We start from the raw sequence: 27,133 nt of genomic DNA on the forward strand, positions 1-27,133 counted from the left end.
GGCCCGGCCCAGCGAGGGCGGAGCGGCGGCGGCGGGCGCGGGAAGGCTCGAACGGGCGGCGGGGCCCGCGGTGAGCGGCGGGAGGGACAGGGACAGGGAGAGGGAGGGATGGCGGCTGCGGCCCCACCGGGACCCTGCGGGACCTTTCCGGAGCGGGGGCAGCCGCGGGGAACGGGGGTCCCTGCCGGGCTCCGGCGGGCGGCTTGTCCGGCCTGCCCTGGGACGGCCGAGGGAGAGGCCCCGGCGTGCCAGGCCCCTCCGGGCCTCGGTAACCCGGGCCCGCGTCCCCGCGGTGTCCCCATGCTCACACCCCGTATCCCTGTGTCCCCATCCCCGCAGTGTCCCCATCCTCACACCCCCTGTCCCTGTGTCCCCATCCCCGCGGTGTCCCCATCCTCACACCCCCTGTCCCTGTGTCCCCATCCCCGCAGTGTCCCCATCCTCACACCCCCTGTCCCTGTGTCCCCATCTCTGCGGTGTCCCCATCCTCACACCCCCTGTCCCTGTGTCCCCATCCCCGCGGTGTCCCCATCTCCTATCCCTGCGATATCCCCATCCCTGAAATGTCACCCTCCCTACAGTGTCCCCATCTCCCACCCCGTGACCTCATCAGCGTGTCCCTCATCCCCGCAATATCCAATGTCCCCATCTCCTATCCCCAAGTCTATTTCCCGATGCCCCCATCCTTGTGGCTCCCCCTAACCCCCTGTCCCCATCACCACGATGTCAGTGTCCCTATCATCCTACATCCCCATCATCCCTACAGTGTCCCCATCTCCTGTCCCCATCACCTCATCAGTGTGTCTTCATCTCCCATTCCCGTGCCCCCATCCCTGCGATGTCACCATCCCTGCAGTGTCCCCTGCTCCCCTCCCAGGATATCCCCATTCCCATGTCCTCATCCCCACAGTGTCCCCATCTGCCACCCTGTGTCCCCATCCCCTTGGTGTTCCCAGCCCATGTCCCCATCCCTGCAGGTGGGTGTCCCAGCAGCTCTCATTTTGTCCCCCCATCTGATGCTCTTCCCCAATTGTTTCCCTTTAATTGATGTTATTTCTCTTCTTTTTTCCTGTCCATGAGCAGACAGGTGGGAGCAGAGATGCCATCAAAGCAGAAGCCAATGCGGTACGGCCACACCGAGGGACACACCGATGTCTGCTTCGATGACACCGGCAGGTAACAGAGCCAAGAGAGGCCTGGGCTTGTTCCTGTCTCACGCTTTCCCAGCAGTTTGGTGTTAGGAAAAAATTCCTCTCTAAAAGAGTGGTCAGCCATTGGCACAGCTGCCCAGGGCAGTGGTGGAGTGCCCATCCCTGGGGGGATTGAAAAGCTGTGTGGATGTGGCACTTGGGGACACGGATTGGTGACCTTGGCAGTGCTGGGGGAGTGGTTGGACTGGATGATCTTAGAGGGCTTTTTCAATCTGAATGATTCTGATCTGAATGATTTCTATATCAGCCACTGCTGTGTGATACACTGGGATGGATTTATGGCCTGGCATGGTTCAAGAAATCCTTTGGGTTTTGCCTGTGCTGAGAACTGGCTGTGTGACATATTTAGGTGCTCTGATTTTAGAAGTGATTGATTTATAACTTAAATATAAGCATATATATATATATCCCCATGTGTATATATATATATAGTAAGTATTATATATTTTAAAACTCTATGTGCACATTTTATGAGAGTGACTTCATAGATTTTAGCAGAAATCAGTGTAGTGTGGGAGTAAATACGTTTATGTATGCACTAAGAAATTAAAAATATAGTTGAAGGAAAGCAATATTGGGATTGCTATATTTTGATCTCTTCCTTGTGGTAGTTCTTGAATGTATAAATAAAAACTATATATTTAGTATTAAAATACAAACTATATATTTAGTAATACCTTTTTATAGACTAAAAAGTGAGCTAAAAAAAAACCCAAGCCCTCTCAAAACAAACTCAGGATATCCACCTTATATACTGGTTATAGTACATATTATTTTATTCCTTTCTTAAGTTCATTATCATTGCAAAGACAGTTCATAAGAGATGGTCTGGTAACAATCCCTTGAAACCACAAAAAGCCTCGTTTGGCATTCCAACCAAATGCTTCAAAAAGGATGCAGATTCCTGGATGTTAACAAATTCTGTGTCTTTCCACAGCTGCATTGTGACTTGTGGCAGTGATGGAGATGTTAGGATTTGGGAAAACCTGGATGATGATGATCCAAAGTCCATTAATGTGGGAGAAAAGGCCTACTCTTGTGCTCTAAAGGTAGGGTTGTTAACACAGCTGCTCACAGTTGTGCATCTTCCTCCAGATTCTGGATGTGCCAGCTCGGGGATGCTGCCTCTGTGGGTAACCATAAACAGGAATTACCTCTGACAATTCATTCTACCCCATACACAGTTGTAGAGGAATTATAACTTACATTAAACTTCTGTAATGCTTTTTTCCCCTCCTCTTCCTTCACATTCAGTTATATTAATTTCTGACTTTGATCTCCTTTCTGAGAAACAAACCCAGCAGATTAAGCTAATTATTCAGTGAACTTTTTAAGCTGTTTCAGTGTTTTCTCACCATGTGAGTTGCAAGAATTTTCCCAGCATAGGATGTGATCATCAAGTATTAGGAAGAAAGCCAAGAGGTTGTTTTATGTGGGCCTGTGTTAAAGTCCAAGGAATTATAATCTGTATTAATCAAAACTTGCTTTCACAAAGTGAGTAATGGTTTGGTAACACTTTTTTTTTTAATAATTGGTTGATGTTTTGCTCTCAAAATTGTTGTTTGGCCTAAAGATGCCTCTGACCCCGTGTCCCTGAAGTGAGAAGATTTATATAATAGAAAATAATTATTTTTACTATGCATGTTCATGTATTTAGCTTGAGAATTGTCACATTTTTTCCTTCATGTTCAATTTTTTTATATTGCATTAATCATAGTGGGTCTAAAATGTTGTCTTTGTGGCAATTTTAGAAGAGAAAACTTCTAGAAGTATGCATCAGTTCTACAAATATTGTGTATTTAACCTGGCAGTGATAAAGAGAAAATTTAAGATAATTTTTCAACTACTTGTGATTTTGTAGAGGAGTATGACAGAGGAAGTAAATGAGTATTAACATATTTGTATTGCATTATAAGAATTATAATGTGAAGTCTTATTCAGAATTACTGCCTTAATGGAGTCCTTTTTCTTATGTCCTTTTTAACATACTTCATATACCTGTAAAATCTATTTTCATCATTGATTTTTAGGGTATTTTGCTGTAGATTTCCACCACATTAATTGTTGTTTCACAGACCAAGTGAGGTGACTTGAATGGGTTCTCTTAGCAAATAAGTGGCAGAGCCAGAAATTGCTAAATCTGTTAAAGAATAGATGAGGAAAAATCCTGGAAAAAATTGAAAAAGGTGCTTTTCTTTGAGGGATCTTTTATTTTTAAGCAGTGGGAGACTTAAATGTCAGGCAATCCTTTTTCAAAAACTACCCATCATTAATGAAATGCAACGAGGGACTGTTTTGAGATGTTGTAATCTAGGTAATAAATCTAATTTTTTTTTTTTTGGTTATTCACTACTGACTTCTGTTTCCTTTACCTTCAGGATTTTTTACTATAATTTTATATACCTTAACAAAAAACCCCAACCACAATACTGCCCCCCACCCCCCCAAAAAAAAAGACACACAATAAAAAAGAAAATATAGAATTTCTTTACATTTATTTTAAAGTTTTACTGCTGTGTACAACTGAGGAATAGTATTGTCACTCAAACAGATATTATTTTCCAAGAATGGGATAACAATTTTATTTTGCAGTTTTTAAAGTCTGGGTTAAACATCTGCCTTCTGTTTTCTGCAAAGAACTGAGCTATAGCTGATGAACTTCTCATCTTTCCCTGGTGGAATTTAACTGAGAATTCCAGTCCAAGGGTGCCCTCTCCTGATGCTGCAGCAGATCTAAATATCATGCAAGTTAGTTTGGTTAAAGTGTTAAATTATTAAAGTTACTATGGTTGTCTATATTTTTGGGTGGAAAAAATATAAGTTAAAGAGTATTTCCTGTACTACTTTTACTATCAGACCTTTTTGAAATGGATAAATGAATGAATGAATAAATGAATGAAATTAATAAATAAATGAATAATTGGACAAAATATTTGGGACATCAGAGCGGGATTTTTGTCTCTGTGGCATAAATATGTTTTAAGTGACAGATTTTGTGGCTGATTTTGTTGTCAGAATGGAAGGCTGATCACTGCAGTCTCCAACAACACTGTCCAGATCCACACATTTCCTGAGGGAGCTCCAGATGGGATCCTCACTCGTTTCACCATGCCTGCCAACCACGTCACCTTTAGTCCTGATGGCACCAAAGTTGCTGCTGGCTCCAGGTAATGTGTGAGCAAAAGCTCTGCTGCCCTTCAGAATCTGGAAATTTCCTCACAGGCTGGTTGTTACCAACGAGGTCAAGAACCCGCAAACCTCTGAGGGCTGGAAAATGCCTTCAAGGGGGTGGAGGGGAAGAAAGGAATGAAGAGGAGTTTAGGAAACAATGCTCTGGGAGATACTTGATCCACCAAGTAGTTTTATATGGGAGCCTGGTGTTGTGAAATAATTTCTTTTCTTTAGGAGCCTTGAGTGTTTTCAGCTCAAGTGTTCACCTTTCTGGATGTCCCCTCTCAGGGGTGGTTTTGTCACTGGGAGCTGAGGATGATGTCCCCACTGCTCAGGATCATGGGGCTGCAGATGAATGTGCACATCTAAAAGTTAGATTGGCTCTGATTTGTGTGAGAGCTTTGAGTCATTTCTCTGGCATAAGCATCACTGATCTGCCAAATGATAACAGATGACACTTTCAAGACTTGCCTGAGGGGAATTTAATATGTAGTTTAGTTATTTTCTTAGGGCAGCATGTGTGCTTTTGCAGAATATACTCTAGTGCTTTAACAGAGGAAGCAAAATAGCCAACAGGCAATGGGTTTTTTGAGGGTTTTTTGTGTATTTAAGGCTCAGGTGGTTCTTAATTGGATTTGGTGAACTCTTTGGGCAGTCATAGCTAATTCAAACTGCCTGCTTGCCTCTCTTCTGGAATTTTGCTCCACAGGGGAGATGGCAGGGATCTGCTTCCTGACTCCTCTAAGTGTGAATTGAACCAGAAAAGCATTTTGGATGAACGTGCTGGACTGTGAACTCTGGCAGCAGCTCCAGCAGAACTGGGAGGCTGGGCAGTAACCAGTGTAATCTCCAAATCTGACAGGGATCATGGCTTTGGGCCCTCTGCCAGTGCTTGTTTCTGAGAGAACAGCTCTGCCCCAGGATCCAGCTTTGATTAGAGAGATTAGGCAGACAGCAAACTCTTTGCTGTTTCTAAAACTTTTATAACCCCCCAGAACTCCTGCAGCCTGGCTGGGGCTCCCACGTTTTCAGGAAAAAGAGCTCACAAGACTGTCAGGCCACCCCTCAGTGAGGTCTTTGTGTAACCCTAAAGGAGAATGGTGAAAGCCATGAAGTGTGGGAGTGCAACTGACAAGAATTGCTTTTATTTGTCCCAGATTTCTCCATTTTTACATGAAATCCTCAAACTTCAGTTGTATATAAATTTAACGTCCAACTGGCTGCCAAAGTTCTCATGAGCTACATGAAAAAGGTTAAAAGTAATGGTTAACCCTATAGAATTAGGTCTTAAAATGAAATTTCTGAGGGTATTGCAATGAAGTTTCTGAGGGAGTGGTACTGGAAGTTTATCACAGTTTATCACAGGAGCTCTTTGTCTTAGGAGTTAGGATTGATATTGTGAGTTAAACTGCAGCATTGGCTGCAATTTTGGAAGAAGGAAGGAAATTGTTAAAATTCTTCTGTTGTATCTGATGCACTAAATAGTCTTAAAAATCCTGTCACACAAAATAAACTACTTCCACCATCTTATTTTTAAAAGCCTCTTGGCCAAATAATTATATTAATGAATATTGGTCCCACTCAGTAGATAGTTCTTATTAAATCATCAGCTCTCTGATATCTGAGCAGAGATTTTTATTAGATCATGTAGAATATTATATTGAAGAGATATATGGTCTGTGTGGCCATAATATCTTTTTCAAAAAACAACCATATTTTATGGATTTTGACATGAACAAAAATAATTTTCTGCTAAAACCAGTCTGGCCTGAGTTCTGTTGTAACAATCCTCAAGATTCTCATTTTCCATTACATCATATATTGTTGAGAGCTGTAGTTTCCCCAAAAGATGCTTAATGCCTATTTTTATTGCCATAAAACCATAGTTTGTCATTGTTAATAGCAATATTAACAATTTTATGTCATTGTTATCTGCAGTGACTTTATGATCAAAGTTGTGGAGGTGACTGATAGCAGCAAGCAGAAAACATTTCGAGGACACGATGCTCCTGTGTTAAGCCTTTCTTTTGACCCCAAGAATGTTTACCTGGTAAAAATAAACTTTTCTTATTTGCTTTCTGCTTTGAATCTCATTTTCCTTGGGGGGAGAAAAAAATTAGATTTTTTTTACCAAAAAATCCAACCAGTGGCTGTGCAGATGAGACAATTTCATTTCATCTGACCTTGCTGGTGGTGGAGTCTGTCACAACTTGTTTCCTCCCAGGAGAACTCAGTCTTTGCTTTACTAATCAGTTACTGTCTGTGTTCTTCTGGAATCTAATTTAGAGGAGCAAAGGTGCCTCACTAAAGATATGTAATATTAATTTTGAGCCTCTTTTGCAAATAGATAGCTCACTTGAAGTATGAGGGTTTGTAATTACAGCAGTTTGGAGCTGAGTACAGCTCCAAGATGACAGCATTGGAAATTTTTAAATCTTAAAGTGGTTTAAACAGGCAGGTTTTCTTAAAACTGCCTGTGTATCCTGTGTGTGTGGCATTGGTTGTAGGGATTTTTCAATTCTGCAGCATTAATTTCTCCATGTCTTTAATTATTAATTTGTTTACTCCATTCTCTCACCGAGGCCTCGGCGAGCTGTGATGGTTCTGTCAGAGTCTGGAGCATTGCAGATCAGGTAAAGGCTGCCCTTTCCACGTGAAATCTTTCCTAAGCAATCCAGGATTTCACAGACAGCAAGAAGAGCTGGACTGAAATAACCCTCCTGGAGTAGGATTTTCCTTTTGGGGATGAAATCTAGCTACACTTCACAGAATACTTCTCTCTGCTTCTGGGAGAAATTCCAAAACCTGATTATGAAATGTTGCCTGGGTAGCTGTGTTTTGTTCTTCCTGCCTGTGAAATCCCTGATTCCTTCTGTTCATCTCTCCTAATTGGCCAACACTGTAAGTGCCAAGGACAAAATGAGGATAGCAACTGACATCAGAGTCCTCATTTCAGAATTTCAGCACTGAGGAATTTTGATTATAATAAACAATTTATTAACTGTAGTAAGCACATTTAGCCTCTGCTCTTAGAACTCTAAGGAACTTGAGAATTTCAGGTGAAGGCTTTAATAAGGCAGTTCTGCATATGGGTATGGAGTCAGTTTTGCTAAATACCACTGACTGGAATAAGAATCCCTGTGGAATTATTCCTGTAAGTGCAGTTGAAAATATCCCCCCCACACTTGTGGCTTGCTCCTTTTTTATGACACAAGCATAGTTGTGTGAAATCTCACGTTCCAGACTGACAGTGGCTTTCCTTCTGGGGAAATTACATTGAGAATGTTCCAGGGTTGGGCAGTTTGATGCATGAATCTGTTCTGGGATTTAAGATTACAGCCATTCATTCTTTCTGCAGCTGGGACCATATTCAGGCTGTGCTGTGTCACCTTGCTGCAGTTGATCTGGGTTTGACAAATGCATTTTGGCCAGATTTCTCTATAACCTAATAATAGATGGGCTCATTTGTTCTGTACTTGGTTAAAAATACATGTTCTGTGATCTTATTTCTGTTACAAGTAGTTTTATTGTCATTAAAATAGTTTCAGGGCTACATTGACAAATTATTTTTAAGGCAGTATGTACTACTGTATTTTTATGAAAGAGATTATTTCAGTTCAGATATATTTCTTCCTTTTGTTGTTTTTTTTTCTCCACCCAAATCCTTTAAGAATTTGTCCTAACCAGCAGATTTTTGCTGAGCTAAAAAGCTTATTTTTAAAAATTTTGTTTTCAGACATGCACGACAAGCTGGCTGCTGCTGCAGAAATGTAATGATGTGATAAATGCTAAATCAATCTGCAGGCTTGCCTGGCAACCTGGCACTGGCAAGGTAAGTGACATTCTTTTATCACATCTTAATCCTTCTTTTGCCTCTGGTAGAATTCAGTCTGGGCAAGCCCAAATTGCACCTCCTGAGAGTCAGGAGAATATTTGGGGTGAAGTTCCCTTCTAGGAAACATAAAAAGCTGGAAATGGCTCCTTCTTTAAGCTCCAGACTGAGTTTGGCAGGAGTTCAGCTGTCAGCCCTAACCAGCATTGAACAGTCTTGCTGTGCTTGAATAGGAAGGAACATTGTACACGAGGGAAGTAATCAAATTGTGCACAACAGAGCATCAAAGCAGTCCTGTCCTCCTCTGCTTGGAGTCAATTTTGCTCTAGTCAGTAAATATTTCCTCAGTAAGTTCCTCCCTTTCTTTTCACCTGAAGATCAAAGTTGCAGCCAGGTGGGGTTGGTGTCTTCTCCCAGGTCACAAACATCAGGACAAGAGGAAATGGTCTCAGTTTGCATCAGGGCAGGTTTACGTTGGATATTAGGGAAAATTTCCTCACCAAAAGGGTTGTCAGACATGGCCCAGCTGCCCAGGGCAGTGGTGGAGTCCCCATCCCTGGAGGGGTTTAAAAGCTGTGTGGATGTGGCACTTGGGGACATGGGTTAGTGGTGAAGATGACACTGTCAGGTTAATGGTTTGACTTGATTACCTTAGAGGGCTTTTCCATGATTCTTCAAAATCCCTGGCTGCTATGACAGTGTTAAGTTGCAATTTTCCATGGAAGAGTGAATGTCACCCTCAGTACAAATTGTTTCAATATCCATATTGCATAAAACCAAATACTTGGCATTTTTTAATTCTTCACACACACATGTATTCAAAATGTAAGCAGTTGTCTTGCTTCTCTTACAAAGCAAATTGTTGGAATCCTAACAAAAACAGATTCTAAAGAAATAACCAGCCAGTAAAATCAATGTAGTTTTATGGAAAGGGAAATGAGCTGGTTCAGGAATCAGCTATTCAAATCAGATTTATTGAGAAATTGTAACCTGATCAAAAGGAGTTTGGGGAGGGAGGATAAAGAATCACCTAAGCCTTGTGCTCAGGGCATTGAAAACTATGTGTGTGTGTGTGTCATATTTTGATAAATAAGAACCCATAACCTTATGGTGCAGTTTTCTGCCAGAAGGAAATTAAGATTACAGTAAAAACAGGCATGTTTTGCTCTGTTGCCTGTGGAAAGCATTAAAGAACCTTGTAATTTAAATTACTTCAGCTTGCTCTCTCAGTTGGCATGGTTGGGATGTTAGAGAGCTGTTAAATCCTGAGGCAGTCACATCTGTGAGGCTCCTGAATGAGGGAAATGTGCTGCTTGAGTGTTCTGTTTGACAGGTAACTTGTTCTAAATGGTGTAATATTTTTCCTTTGAGCAGCTGCTGGCAGTTCCTGTAGATAAAGTTGTTACACTGTTCAGAAGAGAGACCTGGGATAGTCAATTTGATCTGTCAGATGCCACCATCACACAGGTAGGTGCAGAAACCAGGGGCTTGTTAAATACTCTGCAATTTAAATGTTATTCTGCAAGAAATTCTGCACAGTACCTCTCCCTTCCCTGGCCCCCTTCTCTTGGTAATTATTGTTCACATTTTCTGTTTAATTTCTGCTTTCTGTTGGAAAACAGGGCAGAGATGCTGAGTGGTGTCAAACACCTCCATGTGATTCCCCTCCTTCATTTTTAGTAACCCACCAGGTCTCTGAAGTCTCCTGGTGACTCACCCACTGCAGCTGAAGAACATCTGTTTCCACAAATTGCTCTAAATACAGAGCTTTTTAGAGAAAATGTCAGGAGTATTATTTCTGTATGGAGCAGAGATGTCACTTGCTCACTTTCTATTTTATTGAGCTGAAATTTAGTAGACCTGACTGTGCCATCTTCTTTCTTTTGGCCTCACTGTGTACTTGGGAATTTTTGGGTTGAAGATAATCACCTCCTAGTGTTATTAAGATGCAGAACACACAGCCTTGGATTTTAATTTGTGGGACTGCATGAAGTTCAAAATAAATAAAGCAATGTTTAGTGCTGAGTTTGCAAAATAAACTCTGCTTTTTTCTGCATGTCTAGAACTGGGTTTTGTTTGGCCTCATGGCACTGTTTAATGACAGAAGATGCATATTCTGAAACAAAAATATGTATGCTATCTTAAAGAGTGATTTTTTAAAGCAACCATTTTTATAATAATTTTTAAAGAAAAAGAGTTGCTTAACCCCATCCCGCATACAGGAGGCTGAATATACTCTGCTAAAGATGATTATTAATATTTTTATTCCAGAATATCTGTCTGTTTTAAGCTCCTGAATAGGAATGCTGTGCATGCATTGGTTACTTTTTATTATAATTTGTTTTATTTTTTCCTTAGCCCTTGAATGTTGTGGTCTGGTCTCCTTGTGGGCAGTTCCTGGCAGCTGGAAGTGTGGATGGGAATTTAGTGGTGTGGAATGTGGAAACCCAGCAGTGCATAGAGAGGTATTCAGTGTTGTTCCATAAATCCCCAAATTCTTCTCTTTTTCTCAGAATAGAATTTTATGGTCTTTTCTGTGCAACTTTTTTTGTTCAAATGTAGAAGTCTGCCTCCTGAAAAACTCTGAGATTTTCAGGGTTTTCTGCTTTAACCTGTCAGGCACCTTAGGGAAGGGACTTGAGTGTGGATTTTGTTCAAATCCCAGAATCTTTCATTCTGTGTATATCTGTTATTATTTTTGAAACTGATGATTGATTAAAGGATAGCTTTGATGGAAACAAATTTTCCTCTCATCCCAGGCCCCAGTAACAAGTTTTCCAGAGGGAAAGGGAAACACAGCTCAGTCAGTCAGCCATCCTCACCTGTAGGCCAAAAAGGATAGACTGGCAAATGCAATTTGCTTAATTAAAGCTCTTAAAGAACCCTAAATACCCCCCCAATTAAAATCAAAGGTGTTATTAAATGAGGTAGAGAAGAAGAGAATTATCTGAATATTCTGTGTAAGAAACATGATTGTAACTGCAATCCCTATGTTAAGAATTATTGACAGATGATGTAAATAATTAATGGGATGATTTTTGTAAGCATAAAGGGTGGAAAAGATAGAGGATTCATTTATCAGTTTTTTCAAGAGAAACAAATAATATTGTTTCTATAACTGGGTGGTTCTGGAATAAATGAGTGCTGAGGAGTTCTTTTGTCTTCTAAATGTGTATCAGGAAGCTGTTGTTTTAAGAATATGATTCTGATTGATTTTTAAACCTTAAATTATTTTATTCATAGAAAAGGAAGACTTGCTCTATTTTTATAGCAACTGTTTACTCTGAAGTTGGCCTATTAATGATCTTATTATGTGTAATATCACTTTCTTGTACTAAATAAAAATTACCTCTTTTTGCAATAACTCTTGGAGGGGAAGGTTCTGCCCTGAGGAGCTTACTAAAATCCATTATTTTCATATTCTTTTTAGGATGAAGCATGAGAAAAAATACTCAATTTGTGGACTGGCATGGCACCCTAAATATAAGCAAATTGCTTACACAGACAATGAAGGAAATCTGGGGCTGTTGGAAAATATTGGTGATGTAGAGAAGCCAAATGACAAGGTGCTCAGTGCCAATGACTTCTTGAATTAATATCATTATTTAGGTTATGTGGAACACTTTGTTTTGTGCTTTACAAGTTCCCTCTTGTGTGTTAATTTATTTCTTGAGTTGCATTCCAAAGGAAGTTCTGTGCTGATGGCTGATCTGCTCGTAGGTTGCCAGTGCAGTGGCCAAAGACTACAATGATCTGTTTGATGGAGATGATGATGATTATTTAAATGGGGATGTGATTGAGCCACCTTCTTCCCCAAAAACTGGAGATCATGAGGATGATGCTGATGACCTTATGCAGCCCCCAGGCCACGTGAGACGGGCAGTAATTGATGATGATGATGATAACTCACTAGGTACACAATGAACTGATTTTCCAGAGCTCTTTTACTGGGATGATCTTTTAGCATCCTCCACTCAGATATATTCTGCTTTGTTTTTCCAGAGAAATCTTGACTGTTTTAAAGTTTTTTAACCTATATTCTGTCATCATACTGTGTGTGAGATTATTATTATTTTTTTTTTTACTTCTAGATATTGGGTTGATAAAAGCTAGTTCCAGTCTTCTTGAGAAGGAGGATGATGGTGATGATCAGCCTGGTGGCTTTTCAGCTTTGCCACCATCATCTGCACAGCAGCCTTTTTATGATGGGCCAATGCCAACCCCCAGGCAAAAGCCCTTCCAGTCTGGCTCCACTCCTGTGCATCTGATGCATCGATTCATGGTAAATCTGTGTGATTATTTAGATTTAAATGCTGGTTATTTAGATTTAAAATGCTAATTTTGTATTTAATATTGTCCATTTCGTGTCACTTTTTAATCTAATCCAATATTTTTTTAATACTTTACAGTGTGAAGCTAAATAATGGAAAGTAGCTTTGTTTTCATGCAAGGACTCCATAATATTTTGGTTTACATTTCAGTTGCTTTAGAAATAAATACTTTGCTTTGAGATAAAATCAAGCTATGCAGTTTGTACCTGTGCTACTCAATTCTAGCAAATTGAGTAGAACAGGGAAAAAATTAGTTTTAAGTCAGAACTGTGGATAATTTTGTGCTGTTAAGACTTGTATGTTAATCATTCACTATTTCTTTCTATCTGCAAGTTCTTTACACTTAATTTGGTAAGGAGAAAGATGGCTATGCAGTGAGAGTAAAACTACTTTCTGCCTAATTCAGCTGTTTTAGGAACCACAAGTCCTGATTTCACAGGTCTCCAATCTTTCTCCAGCCTGCCACCCACTCTGGTTCCAGATAAAATAATTACAACGGGCTGGATTAGGGCAGTAGACCTGCTGGATTTAGGGCATTTGATTTGATGGGGTTTTTTGGGTGTGTGTGGTTCCTTCTGCCAGGTGTGGAATTCGGTCGGAATCATTCGCTGCTACAACGACGAGCAGGACAACGCCATAGACATCGAGTTCCACGACACCTCTGTGCACCATGCCACTCACCTGCCCAACTCCCTGGGCCACACCATGGCTGACCTCTCCACTGAAGCCATCCTGCTGGCCTGTGAGAGCACAGAGGAGCTTGCAAGGTAAGTCATGGCCTTGCTTTGCACAACCCATAATAGGGAGCTGCTTTTAACTTGTTTCAAGTATTTCGGCTTTTGGTATCGGCTTATATAAGTTCTGAGCTTTCTGGGTTTTGAGCATGCTTTTTATTTATGGGTGTCTTGGTTTGAAAAGACAGGTGTCTACTGAGGAAGACAGGAGCCTTCCTTGAAATGGAAAATGCAAACCCCCTCCCTCTGAGTTGTTATAATTTTGAAATTAGGTGAAGATATGGGAATAGGAATAACAGTTCTTTACTAGGATAACTAAAAATTCAAATGCAATATTACAAACAAATAAGCAAAAAACCAAAAACAAACAAAAAATACACTGATAGAGTCAGACCATGCCCTGTCCCCTGTGTGTCAGGGGGTGTCCCAGCCCCATGCCATGGGGGCTCAGCCCTCCTGCAGTGCCAGCTGTGGCTCTGCTGCAGCAGGGATCCTGCACAAGGGGGGAGTTTTCCTCTGCAGCTCCAGGGCTGCTGCAGATGGGCCTGGGCTCCCTCTGGCAATGCAGTGGAAAGGCTGTCCTGGTGTCCCAACCCTCAGATTGGATCCTGGTAGGAATGCTTGGCTCCTCCCCTGGGCGGAGCATCTCCCCATGGGATGCTGGGATTGGATCAGCCCTGCAGGGACACTCAGTGCCCATGGACAGCAGAGATCTCCTGGAGGGAGGGTTGGCTGTGGGAGAGATAAAGAAAAAACTGCCCCATGGACAGAGATAACTGCTCCACCTCTGACAGATGGGAATTGAACACACACCCAGCTAAACCTGAGACAATGGGACCACTCTCAATGGAATTTTAGCTTCCACCTACTGGAGACTTCAAGAGTATTGAAAAATGTAAATTGTTTCTTAAGATTTTCTTCTTAATTCCTTTTCCAAATGTATGCATACTGGAAAGTACATAGTGCAGGCTCAAAGGAAATGAACAACAATTTTTCAGTCTGCTCAGACCAAAGATCAATCATAAGGGTTCAGCTATTTCTTTTCACACTGTTGCTAAGGAGATGTTTGGAGATACCCATAAGAATTTCAAGTGTGAAGAAGACTAGTTTATGAAAACCACAGAAAGATTTAAGCAGCTGGGCCAGCTAAACTCTGTTCTTGCATTTAAGAACAATTTCAACAGTATTTTATTGTTGGTTTCTGTGGAAATATCTTGAAGAAAGATCTTTCTTATTATTTTCACACATAGAGCCTTGTGGTAAGTTGAAAAGCATCCTTTAAAAGTATTAATTGTTATATGTTGGTTGTCTGATTTTGAAAGTGTCAGTGTTTTCAGTGTCAGTGTTTTCCTCAGTGGAAATGGGTAACCTCTCAAAAGGCACCATGTCTGTGGATTGGTCATAGGCAGTTTACAATTATTAAGAACTGAAGTTTCTAATATTTTTTCCCTTTGAAAAATAGCATTACTGACTTCTAATGAGGGCTGACATTCAGGGTGCCAAGGAGGACATTTAGCTGCTTCCATCTAAAAAAATCTCTCAGGCCTTTCAACTCTTTCTGCTTCAGGCTTTAGAGACTTTAAATCTACAGTGCTGGTCAAGCTGCCTCTTCAGTTTTTGAGTAATAAGAGCAACACCTTTGCAAATGGCCACTTGAAATTTGTAGTGCCACCTGTAGTTCCATCAGAGATCTCTGACAAAAATTTATTTTACTGGTGTATTTTCAGATATTGTATTTACTTCATGTTGAGATGTTTGTTGGTTCTTTGTCTCTGCCTTAGCAAGCTGCACTGCATCCACTTTGGCTCCTGGGATGCCAACAAGGAGTGGACAGTGGATATGCCAAAGGATGAAGAGATTGAGGCCATCTGTCTGGGTCAGGGCTGGGCTGCCTGTGCCACCAGTGCCCTCCTGGTCCGTGTGTTCACAGTTGGAGGAGTCCAGAAGGAGATCTTCACTCTCCCAGGCCCAGTGGTGTCCATGGCAGGACATGGAGAGCAGCTGATGCTTGTTTATCACAGAGGTAATTTCTCCCTTTTGTCTTTTTTTGAACTGGGATTGTTTTCAATCCTCGCCTCTCACAGCTTCACATACTGGTTAATTTGTTTGTAATCACCAGAGTGTTTTCTTCTTCTTTTCTTCATGGTGTTTGTCCTTTTCCTCTTCTTTTGTCCTTTTACAAGCACATCCATCACACCCACAGACCTGTGACTTCTGACAGCAGAGCCTGTGTTTGATATTGGGATGCTGGGATTAAACTGTGGGGAAGGGGAGAATTTTGCAACAATGAAATTAATACATTAAATTTGGATTTCAGATGTACCAGAAGGAATTACTACAGGAAATTAAGGAATTTGTTGTTATGCACATCTTGTGTGTCCAAAATATCAAATACTTGTGTGTCTGACAGGGATATCCACGGGTAACACTGCATTAGAATTAATTTTTGATTCAAAACTAATTTAGTCAATTCTTCTGTTTTCTAACACAATCATTGAACAACTTCCTCCTAGGTACTGGGTTTGATGGGGACCAGTGCCTTGGGGTACAGCTGATGGAGCTAGGAATGAAGAAAAGACAGATTTTGCATGGAGACCCTCTTTCTCTGACAAGGAAATCCTATTTGGTGTGGGTTGGATTCTCTGCAGAAGGTATGAACACCTGCATGAGAGAGATACTGACACTGCTGGGGGGACTGCAGGAAAGCTGGAGAGGGACTTTGGACTGGACAAGGAGGAATGAATTCAAACTGCCAGAGGGATTTTGGGAAGGAATTCTTCCCTGGGGGGGTGGTGAAACCCTGGCACAGCTGTGGCTGCCCCTGGATCCCTGGAAGTTTCCAAGGCCAGGCTGGACAGGGCTTGGAGCAGCCTGGGATGGGGGAAGGTGTCTCTGCCCAAGGCAGAGGGTGGAACAAGATGGTTTTTAACATCCCTCCCAACCCAAACCATCCTGCTATTTTATGGAAAAGTTTGGCTAATTAATAACCTTTCAATAATGCAGATCTTAGGAATTGGACTTTTTCTTCCAATCTCCTCAACAAAAAAAAATTCTATTTTTATATTCTTTCAATATATTTATCAGAAGTCTTTAATATTTTCCCATTCAAATATTATCAGAACTTGTTCTCCTGATTGCTTTTCCTGCTCAGCCAAAAGAAATAAACTGTTATTACACCATAAGAGCACCCCAACCCCTTAAAGTTGGTAGCTTGGTAGGACCTTTTATAATAAACATAAAAAAATAATTGTATAATAGCTGATTTCCTTTGGGAATCTGCCCAAGCAGTATAAATAAATTCGATTTCTCCATAAAATGTTTAAATTTGGAGCAGTGGTGCTGGCTGACAGAAGGTGGCGCATCTCTCCAAGGAAACCGCCTTTGCCAAACGGATTTCTGCTGCTTTTGGGAGAGAGGGTATCTATCTGAAATGTGTAAACCATCGTTTCCCAGCTGTACCCACCACTCCAAACCTGGCTGGGCTGTAATTTGCTGCCTGTCAGAGGAAATTCTCTCATTTGTCCCAAACAGGAACCCCTTGTTACGTGGATTCCGAGGGAATCGTGCGGATGCTGAACCGAGGGCTTGGCAACACCTGGGTTCCAGTGTGCAACACCAGAGAGCATTGCAAGGGGAAATATGATCATTACTGGGTCGTTGGCATCCATGAAAATCCCCAGCAGCTCAGGTTAGATAATTCATGCTTTGTTTGTCTTGGTTTTCAATCCTAGAGAATCTTTTTCAATCCCTTTTTACAAAGCTGCAAACTTCAGCTGGTGCTGGAACAGGTGCCTGGTAAATATTCACAGCAAATGGTAACTCCCCAAGTGGAATTCTGCATGGAGGATTCTTTATAAACTGGCTTTGAGTAACTCATTAGAGTTTTGTAATTTGTGACTGATTAATTGGCTCACAGGTGTGTGTGCACTTTATTGACACATTCATAAAACTGCATTTTGCTAGAGAAACTGTCTGAAGTTATGGTGGCTGTTAGACATCTACTTCTCCTTTTGATGGTTTTGGTTGTTTTTTTCTTTTTTTTCCCAAGTTTTTGGGGTTCTTGGTATCTTTGTCCCCCTCTTTGTTTTCCCCTTTTTTGACTTTGAAAAGAATCCAATCCTATAACTCATCTACATCATCAGACATAGATAAATCAGAGCTGTCTGTTGTTACTTTAATATTTAAACTGTGGCCTTGAAGAGCCATTTTGGATGTAAAATTGCTCAAATATTCAGCTGAAAGCTAACCATTTCTTTATAAAATATTATACTGGCGTGTCTAAATAATTGTTTCTATTTAGTGTGACATGTGTGCTGGACATTTTGTTGCTAAGCTTTGTTTGTAGCAGTTTTTATTCAGTGGTCTGTGTCCTTTTCCTACCAGGGCAGAATCCATCAGCTCACATATTTTACTGAAATTTAGACTCTCTTACTTTACTATATACAGACAATTTTAGAGTTTGGTGGGAGACTGAATTTTAATAAAACTTATGTGGCATTCTTCATAATACAATGCTTTTTTGGAATAAGGGAAATAATTTGATATTAAAATGTCACTTTCCTGCCTGTTTCTCCCTCCAAATCATTATGTTTGCCACCAAAAATGTGCAGGTCACATCACATTGATAAGATGATCAACTGTGAGTCTCTCATGTTGAGTTTTTCCTTCTATTCCAAGAAAGAGGGTGCTGCTCTCTGAATTGTTAAGAACATTTTACTCAAAGCCAGCAGCATAATGAAGATAAGGAGGGGGAGGGTTGTTGTAGAAACACCACATGCCTTAATTAAGAGATAGCCAGAACACTGATGCTTCCTGTTCTTTTTTTTTTTTTAAGTCTCTGGAACAGCAGCTTAGAAACCCAGATGTTTTTGTCAATGCTGCATTGGTGCTGCAGGAAACACAGCTCTTCCCCAGTCAATGGTCTGCTTAAGTGATTGTTACCAGAAATTACTCCTTTAAATATAATAAAGCAATAAGTCTGTCCCTTCAGTTGCTCAGTGGTTTCTGATTTTAATATATTGCATTTACTCTTTGTAGCAGCTGTTAAATCAAACATTCTGTGAGATCAAGATCAGAATGTGTTATGTGCCACATTTGGAGTTTAAGGTGTGAACAAGAGCAGCGTGTGCCTGGCTGGTTTTGAACACTTTTCTTGCTTGCCATGTAAAGATTACCCTTTTTCATGCAATCTTACACATTGCTGTATTTAAACCAGTCATTTAATTGCTACTTTCCAAAGTACACATCCTCTTGAAGTTTCTTGCTGCTTGGGAGACCTGGTTTGGGTGTGGAGCCTGTGGTGAGTGTGGCTGTGTTTTGTTTCTGTGCCCAGGTGTATCCCCTGTAAAGGAGCTCGCTTCCCTCCCACCCTGCCACGACCTGCTGTAGCAATCCTGCCTTTCAAACTCCCTTATTGTCAAGTGGAAACAGAGAAGGGACAGATGGAGGTATGGAATGGTGGGGAGTCCACAGCTGGGAGCTCAGGTGTCCCTGGAGTGGGGGTGATACAAGAGGAGCAGTGCAAACCCTGAGTAACACACGTGGCCAGGAGGTTATTTGGGTTCAGTGTTCTCTGGTTTGGTTCACAACTGTTCCTAGAAGAGCACAAAATGAAACTGGCAGAGCTGATGCAATGTTGCATTTATACATGATCTGTTTCTGACCACTGAAGTCTTTCTCACTCTTGGTTTTTTTAGTGGGTTGTGATACCAGATTTGGGGATCCCAGTCAAGATGCCCTTGATTATGTCTGGGTTTTACTATTTTAATCATAACAAAATTTCTGAAAGATGTACTAAGTATACATATTCATAATCACTGAAAACACAGATCTTCTGGCTTGGCTTATTTAGAGGCTGGTTGGAGCAAGATGTGCTTGTAGACCACTTCTAGAAAAAGAAGTGATTTTATCCTTCATTTTTTATTGGTTTAAGGATTTCAAACTTGTGATGAACCAAAGAGAAATGAACATAAAATTCTAACCTCAGCCTTTGAAGAGTTGAATGCTATTTAAAATTTATTCTCTTTGATAGAAGTGTAGATAAAAATTTTCAACAGTAAACACCCTGACATTTTTAATGAATTCTCCTTCATTTGGTTAAGTGTTTTGTTCTTTATCTGATAGTTTGCCATTCCTCCCTCTACCCAAAATAATGGGATGAGAATGCCAGAAACTGTTGATTTGGCTTGAGGGAATCTGTGTGGGTAAAGAAAAGTTATTCTAATACATCTGATGAAAACATACTGCTTTTGAATAAGTTTATAATTATTTTGAACAAGGCTAGCCTGGTCTAATAGCCATACTTGCATTATAGTTTTTATTTGTGTCTCTCAGGTAAACTCCTAAGTTTACTGAGTTATTCTGGAACACTTCCAGCTTGCTGTAGGACAGCAGATAAAATAATTTGTTCTAGAATTGTCTATCCTGATAGTACATTGGTGAACATGTAGCTTTCATTCTGTTGCAAGCCTGTAATATAAATGGAATTCAAAATACATGGCAACTGTTTGGATCAGTTTGTGTAAGTGTGGTTGTTCTCCATCTTTTCCCTGGTAGCATTGACTTGAAGGAGAATTCTCTGCCCCTCACCCTCATTATCAGAGGAAAGGAATGTTTCAGAATAAGTGGATAAAATCCATTGTAAATTATTAGACATTATATTATGGGATGTTTTTCCCCTCTGAATCCCAACACTCATCCTTCTCCCTTTTTTTCAGGAGCAGTACTGGCGTTCTGTTTTGTTTCATGGCTACATGGATTACTTGTCAAAAAATGGATATGAATTTGATGAAAATGCTAAAAATCAGGCAGTGAAAGAACAGCAGGAACTTCTAATGAAGCTGTTTGCTGTAAGTACAAATACATATAGGAAGAATCCCTAAGATTTATTCCTGAGACTGGAGGTGCTGAGGGCCAGGTTGGACAGGGCTTGGAGCAACCTGGTGTGGAAGGTATCCCTGCTCATGGCAGGGGGGTGGAATGAGATGAGATTTAAGCTCCCTTTCAACCCAAACCATTTTATGGTTCTATAATTTATTTGTAGATGGCATCTGATGTAAATGCTGATGTGATTCTTCTTCTTAGGAGTCTGGCTGGTGATTGGCAACCAGCTGGTTCAGTCTGATAAATGGTGGGCTGCAGTGTGAAGGGTGGGGGAAGAAAGAAATAACAAAGCTTTTTCTTTGATCTGTAGCTCGTGATTATTGGTGTCTTGTCTTTATTCATTCACTCCACCAAGACCATGATGTGCTACTCCTGGAGTCTTGAGGGAGTGTGGGATTGAGGTGTGTGACTCCCCGGGCTCCCTCTCTTGCAGCTCTCCTGTAAGCTGGAGCGCGAGTCGCGCTGTGTGGAGCTGGCTGGGCTCATGACCCACAGCGTGCTCAATCTGGCCATCAAATACGCCTCCCGCTCCCGCAGGCTCAACCTGGCCCAGCTCCTCAGTGAGGTGGCTGTGGAAAAAGCCTCAGAGCTGGAAGCAGCACAGCAGGAGGAGGAGGAGGAGGAAGAGGATTTCCGAAAGCGCTCGAGCGCTGGGTAAGGCAAATTTCCGTGGCTAAAAACTGGGATGGTTTTGCTGCTCTGTTAAGGTTTTGATGCATTTCTGTAGCCCACAGTTTGCAGGGTATTTGTGGGCTAACTCCCTGAACTTTCTGTGGCCCACAGTTTGCAGGGTATTTGTGGGCTAAGTCCCTGAACTTCCTGTGGCCCACAGTTTGCAGGGTATTTGTGGGTGAAGTGACAGCTCGAGTTGCTCTGCTTGGAAATGATACTTGTGGCATGACACATCCTTGCTGGTGTTTTGTTTGTTCATTAGTCCCAGGAAATGGGACAGCACAAAGGGAAATGTCTGCACTCCTCACTTCCTGTGTGCTGTGTCCAGCAGCCTGAGAGCCAAAGCAGGCTCAGTGCTAAGTTGCTCTGACTGGAATTTTCTCTTCCCACATTTCCCTACCTTTGATTAACTCCCACCTATTTTTTTCCCCTCTTTGTCTCAATCTCTCAATCTCGATTCATTCCACACCTGTTTTAAAATCCTATCTTTCTCCACCCATCCCTTTTTTCTAATATCCCATCTCAATTAATTTTATTTAGTCTTATTCCCTCCTAACTAATCCCAGCTCTTCAAACCTATGGAACATATTACAGGTTGGCTTTGCATTTTTTTCCTCTTTGTGCTATCAATCTTTCCTCTCCTACCTGTATCTGCTTTGTATAATGTGATGAGGCAAAAGGTGTGTGTTTGTGTCTTGGTGTTTTTTTTTTTTAATTGTTATGGGGTTACTTTTAAACATATTTAAATTCATAATAATAATAATAATAATAACATATATTTATATTCATTTATGTAATATTGTTGAAAGCAATGTCTTCCTATAGCAATTTTGTATATGAAGTTTGAGACTTATTTAAGCAAAAGGAAGTGATAAGTCCCTGAACTTATCTGTAGCCTTTCCCTTGTTCTTCTGTGTTAAACTGCACAGTCAAAACTAATTTCTAAATATTCTGGCTTGTTCTGGATCCTGTGTGGAAGCTTTAATCACATGTCTGCAACTTCAACCACTCTGAGGGCTCAAATCCATCACAAACATTATGTTGTTCTTAGTGCCAGAATAATCTAATACTGATTGTTTTGATTGAAAGAAATGGGCCTTTTGTTTATATTATACAGATTTTGGTAATTGGCAAATTTTAGGAGGAAAATGCAAGAATTATACATCCTACTATTTTGGGAATTTAGAGAATAATTGGATTAAATGTTCAAACTTGATGCCCTCAGTATGAAATTATATATCCATTATATATATATATTATATATATATACATACATATATATATGTGTATATATATGTATATAATGGATATTATATATCCATTATATAGATTATATATATATACATACATATATATATGTATATATGTATATATTATATATATAATGGATATATAATAAAATACATATATACAGTGTATATTAATATACTGTGTGTATATTCATGGATGCAGAAAAAGTAATTGATAATACTGGAGGTATATGTGTTTACATGGAGATTAGAGAAGATCTTTAATATTTGCATTTATATTTGTTGCAAAGTGTTCTGGCAGTAAAGTTATGGAGTGGTCAATGAATCTTTAATCATCACAGTTTAATCAAGGTATAATGCACATAAATGCCAAATGTTATTGTCCTTATTGCCTAAATTAGGTAAGTGAGCTTGCTATCTGTTGTTTCAGTTTTCCTTCTGCCTTGGTGACCATTTCCTTTGTGCTGAATTCCTTCCTTTAGTTCCAGCAGCTCTGCCACCAAGTGGGGGCAGCTGCCAGGCAGGAATGTTCAGCAGGACCAAGAAGTGGAAGATGAAGAAGAAACTGATGCCTGTGAGGAAGCAGAGGAAACCCCAGAAGTGCATAAAGAGAGTAAGAAAAATATATTCTCTGAATAGACTGGGAGTTATCCAGATAGCTTTTGCAGACTTAATAAGGAATTAAGTGGCTCCATGTTCCAGCTTGTGCCTGCAGTCACTGCAGAGAAACAAGTTCACTGTGTGTCATCTGCTGTGTCACAGCTGTGTGTGCTTTGTATCCATTAGAGGGGCCCTGGGGCATTTTTTCCTGTTGCTTGATTTTATTCCTAAAGGACTGGCTCACCCCCTAATCAGTTACTTTGATTTCAGTTCCAGTCTTGCAGGAGGTAGATTGATAGATGAGTAGTTTGAGCACACTTTAAGGAATAAGCTTAAGGTTTAAGAAATAAATTTGCAGCTCTAAATCAAGGCAGAGGTGACAGATGGTTTTGTAAAAGTGTTTGTACTGTCTGATAATTTTACTGTAATCATGGAATCACAGAATGGGTGGGAAGGGACCTTAAAGATCATCCAGTTGCAGCCCTGCTGCCAAGGGCAGGGACACCTTCCTCTAGGACAAGTTGCTGAAGCCCCATCCTTCCTTACCTGTCAGCTTGGTTTGATTTTTTTAAAAAAGAATTTATGCTACATATTTTATTGTATTTAAATATGTTCTCCTTTCCTTTTTCAGAAGAGCCAAATGGTTTCTCCAAAGGTGTCACTTCAGCAGAGGTGAATACTCCAAAGCCTGGTGAGTAAATAATTCATTCTAGGATAAAACCTTTGTCATTCTTCACAAATCTGCTCCTGTTTTTTATCCTTTATTCTCCCATTACTACTTAAATTTAGTGCATAACAGTGTTGTCAAATGGTAAATTCACAGAATCATGGGAGGGCTTAGATTGGAAGTGACCTTAAAACTTATTTCCCCCCCTGCCATGAGCAGGGACATCTTCCACTATCCCAGGCTGCTCCAGGCCCTGTCCAGCCTGCCCTGCTCACACAGATTGTTTTTAAGAGGTTCCCTATTCCTGTCCTCACTACCTAATGGTGTTCACAGCACTGTTCTGATTGCCTCAGCTGTGCCAAATGCTGAATCAGTGCCAGCCTGGCTGTGCCATGAAGGCTTTCTTTGGGACAAGGGAGGAATGAGGACAGTGATCAATGGATTTGTTTCACTACCCACAGGCACATTTATTACTTGCAAAGCAGAGTGAGAAATCCTGAGCTAGAGCTGTGAGTGTGGGCAGGCAGGGGCAGAATGTGACCTCCTGCAACCTGCCAACCCTTGAGCAAGAATAATAGGAGTGGAAACGGATTTGGGAGTGGAGGAAGTACTGGGTCTTCCTCTGGGTTTGTATTTTAAGCTGTCCTGTCCTGTGTGGCATTTCTGATAACTAAGAATAGCTGAACACATACAGCATAACCTTCACAGGGTTATTAAAGTGTCTTTCTACTCCTCTAAAATGTGCACATTGCCTCAAAGATTTGGGAATTTGTGTGAGTGCACACATTTTTACATTCTTTTTTCTCTCCTCTGAAACAGCTCTGGTTGCATCCAGCAGCAGAGGACGAGTGAATCCATTTAAGGTGAGAATTTTGCAGCTTTAATTGTGATGCTCTGAAAACCACAACAGATTCTGTCTGCAGTTTCCAATATAATAGATACCTTGGAGGGGAACATGACAGAAAATAAATAAAACACTTATTTTCTTTGTTTTGCTAGGTGTCATCCAGCAAAAAGGAGCCAGTGGTCCCCTCAGGAAATGTTTTGGACAATATGACCAAATACTCAAAGAAAACATCTTCATCTGGCAGTCGAGCTGCAGACAAGCAGAACCCTCCAGTTATAAAGCCTCTGACTCCCAAACCCAAGACCAAGCAGGTAATGTTTGTAGTCTTGCATCATTTCAGTGAGGAAAGAATAAAAAATGGAATTTTACCAGCTTTTATCACGTATGAAACCCTGTGAGTAAAGCAGCTTAGATAGCAGAATTCATTAAAGCATAGTGCAAAGACTATGACAGCACATAAAACAGCAGGAAAAAAAATCAATTTTAGAAATTAGTTTCTGTAGTGAGCCTTGTGCTTTTATTTGAAATAATGTAAACATCTGCTGTGCTGAAATTGGATGGACTAGATACTCTATTAATGCAAGTGATTATTATGTCTTTAGGAAAGGCTTGAGGTTTGTTAGGCTACATGTTACATGTTGTCTGAGAATGAGGGGATTTTACTTTTTTCTTTCTTATTCTCCATTTCTGTAGGCTTCAGCTGCCTCCTTCTTCCAGCCCCGCACACCTGCAACTAATCCTGGGGAAAAAACAGTGGAAGAAAGAGAAGAAAAAGCAGGAAATGAGTCCCAGGAAGCCAAAGTCACTGCACAGGAAAACACTGAAAACAGAAGGTGAGAGACACTTTCATCTCAGTGCCATATTCCAGTTTTGATAGAAATGCAAGTCCAAACTCTGTTTTATTTCTGAAGATGTTGGACTTGCCAAAGAAATATAACATGAAGATTAAAGTTCGGCTCACAAGTTGTCACATTTGTGAACCCACTTGAAAAATGTGGGAGGGAATAATAAATGAGCGGTTCAAAATATAATTTTGGGGCTCTGAGCAACAATTTTTGCCTTGGTAATGACCTTTGATAAATGAAACCATGCTGCTGTGACAGTCCCAAGCATAGGAAATAGTGAAAATTTCAACAGCTCTAGAAAATCACAAACAAAATCACAAAGAAAATCTCAAAGCTAAGGGTCTTATGTGAAAAAGTAAAAACTTTATTTTGGTGGGATTTTTTTAAAAAGAAGGTCAAAAAAATCTTCAGTCACCTGAGGAGCTCATCTCTTCCTAGCTAAGGCTCTCATCTGTCATGTTCCTGGGAAGCAGATGTATTTCCTAACAACCCCAATCCTCATGAAACCTGCATTATTCCAATCATGTTTCATTTAGGCTTCATTTAGCCGAGGAAGATGAAGGTAATTATTACTCATTTGGACTGACATTCTTTCAGTTAACCTTTACAGATGATGTTCTACAACAAGTGGCAAGGAGAGCTGTGAGAAATGAATGAGCTCTGTTTTTAGCTTGATGGGACCCTGTCAGAAAGAAAGAGAACCATTATGCTTTGTCATTCTAAAAATGTTAATCTCCATATATATATCACAGTTTTAATAAAAATCATTGACTTGATCTTGCCTTGTCAGCATGTTCTGAGAGCATCCTGCATGGGAGAGAGGAGGCTGCTGCCCTGAGAGGTCTTCTGAGAGCAAAAATACCACTTAGGTGCTGCTCAGAGATGTTGTTTTGGGAGGATGTGGTTTTCCTATAATCTTCTTAACCAGACAGTTTTTGTGTGCTTGCTTTAGACCAAGGACAGGTTTCCAGATGTGGCTAGAGGAGAACAGAGCAAACATTTTGACAGATAATCCTGATCTGAATGAAGCAGAAGTAATAAAAGAAGGAATGAGTCGATTTAGAATGCTGACATCAGAGGAAAGGATGGTAAGAAAACATTCTCTAAATCTGTGGGTTTGATACTTTTTTTCTCTCCAGTGAATCCCTGGGTTATGTTCAGTTAGGACTTTTTTTCCAGAAATTCCTCTTTATGGATTTCAGTTTTGAATTGTGCTGTGATCTATGACTTATAATTTATGAAAATATAAACTGAATTATAAGCAATATCAAAAGGCAGCTTTTCCAAAGTGAGGCTTGTGAGAGGAATGTAATCAATGAACAAATAACAAAAGGAATGAGTTCAAAGTCACATAGCCAGGCTTAATTCAGTGGGGATTCAATTTGTTCTCATTTAACTTGTTGAATCTTTTGGGTTTCTCATTTCTCCAGAAAGACAATTTAGAGCTTCAATTTCATATACAGTTTCAAAAGAAGTTCAGTTGTGAAGGAGAATGTTGTTAGAAAAAAGGAAAGTGAAGAAATAGTTCCTTACTTAATCCCTATTAGTTCATCACAGGAATTATTTCAGTACCTTAAAATCAGATTAACAATGTGTATAAAACAAAGTGGTGAGTTTTGGGACCTAATTTGGAGTTTTCTGTTTTTCTTCAAAGGTGTGGACTGAGAAAGCAAGAGGAGGAAGAGTCAATGACTCAGCAGAAGACAAAAAGAGGAAACGTCCCCCAGCTGAGGAAGATGAGGTGAAGAAGAGCCAGGAGCAGAAATCTGAGGACACAAATGTATCCAAAAAATCCAAGTCTTTAGATCCATCCACAAACAACAGATTGTCAGCTTTTGCCTTCAAGCAGAGCTGAATGAAGTGGTGCCTTCTCAGTGTCTGTGTTCTGAAAGAATTCATGGAAGAAATTCCTCTGTGTTGAGGAGTTGGCTGCCATGCTTGAAGAGCACTGGCAAAAAGAGTGCCTGGCTCCAAATAGTCTGTTAGAAAGTGGTTTATTATCAATTTTTGAGAGGAATATTGAATGCCCTCCCAGTCTTTGACAAGATCCTGCTCATGGGCCTGTTCCCTGGCAGCACACCCTGAGCAGAG

General features: G+C 40.5%; 1 protein-coding gene across 1 annotated transcript; it reads left to right on the forward strand.

The window, feature by feature from the left end:
• The first annotated feature begins 45 nt into the window (after nucleotides 1-45).
• On the forward strand, nucleotides 46-26,909 carry WDHD1 (WD repeat and HMG-box DNA binding protein 1). Its single transcript, XM_058026631.1, has 26 exons — nucleotides 46-70; nucleotides 1,084-1,176; nucleotides 2,149-2,260; nucleotides 4,227-4,378; nucleotides 6,321-6,432; nucleotides 6,965-7,015; nucleotides 8,119-8,214; nucleotides 9,589-9,681; nucleotides 10,573-10,679; nucleotides 11,645-11,780; nucleotides 11,935-12,127; nucleotides 12,306-12,496; nucleotides 13,128-13,312; nucleotides 15,061-15,302; nucleotides 15,793-15,930; nucleotides 16,811-16,967; nucleotides 18,612-18,726; nucleotides 19,996-20,127; nucleotides 20,595-20,815; nucleotides 22,566-22,696; nucleotides 23,315-23,374; nucleotides 24,170-24,213; nucleotides 24,350-24,508; nucleotides 24,891-25,030; nucleotides 25,995-26,130; nucleotides 26,697-26,909. The coding sequence occupies exons 2-26, from the start codon at nucleotides 1,100-1,102 to the stop codon at nucleotides 26,895-26,897; spliced, it is 3,381 nt and encodes a 1,126-aa protein (XP_057882614.1). The 5' UTR covers nucleotides 46-70; nucleotides 1,084-1,099; the 3' UTR covers nucleotides 26,898-26,909.
• Nucleotides 26,910-27,133: the final 224 nt, after the last annotated feature.

The sequence above is a fragment of the Melospiza georgiana genome, chromosome 6, assembly GCF_028018845.1.
Source record: "Melospiza georgiana isolate bMelGeo1 chromosome 6, bMelGeo1.pri, whole genome shotgun sequence".
Taxonomy (NCBI): Eukaryota; Metazoa; Chordata; class Aves; order Passeriformes; family Passerellidae; genus Melospiza; species Melospiza georgiana.

Bases quoted from the DNA above. Each gene is read 5' to 3' on its own strand.
- WDHD1 (XM_058026631.1), top strand. From the start codon at position 1,100: ATGCCATCAAAGCAGAAGCCAATGCGGTACGGCCACACCGAGGGACAC. The intron at 13,313-15,060 runs GTAAGTCATGGC...TCTCTGCCTTAG, and splicing joins AGCACAGAGGAGCTTGCAAG to CAAGCTGCACTGCATCCACT. The intron at 24,214-24,349 runs GTGAGAATTTTG...TTGTTTTGCTAG, and splicing joins GACGAGTGAATCCATTTAAG to GTGTCATCCAGCAAAAAGGA.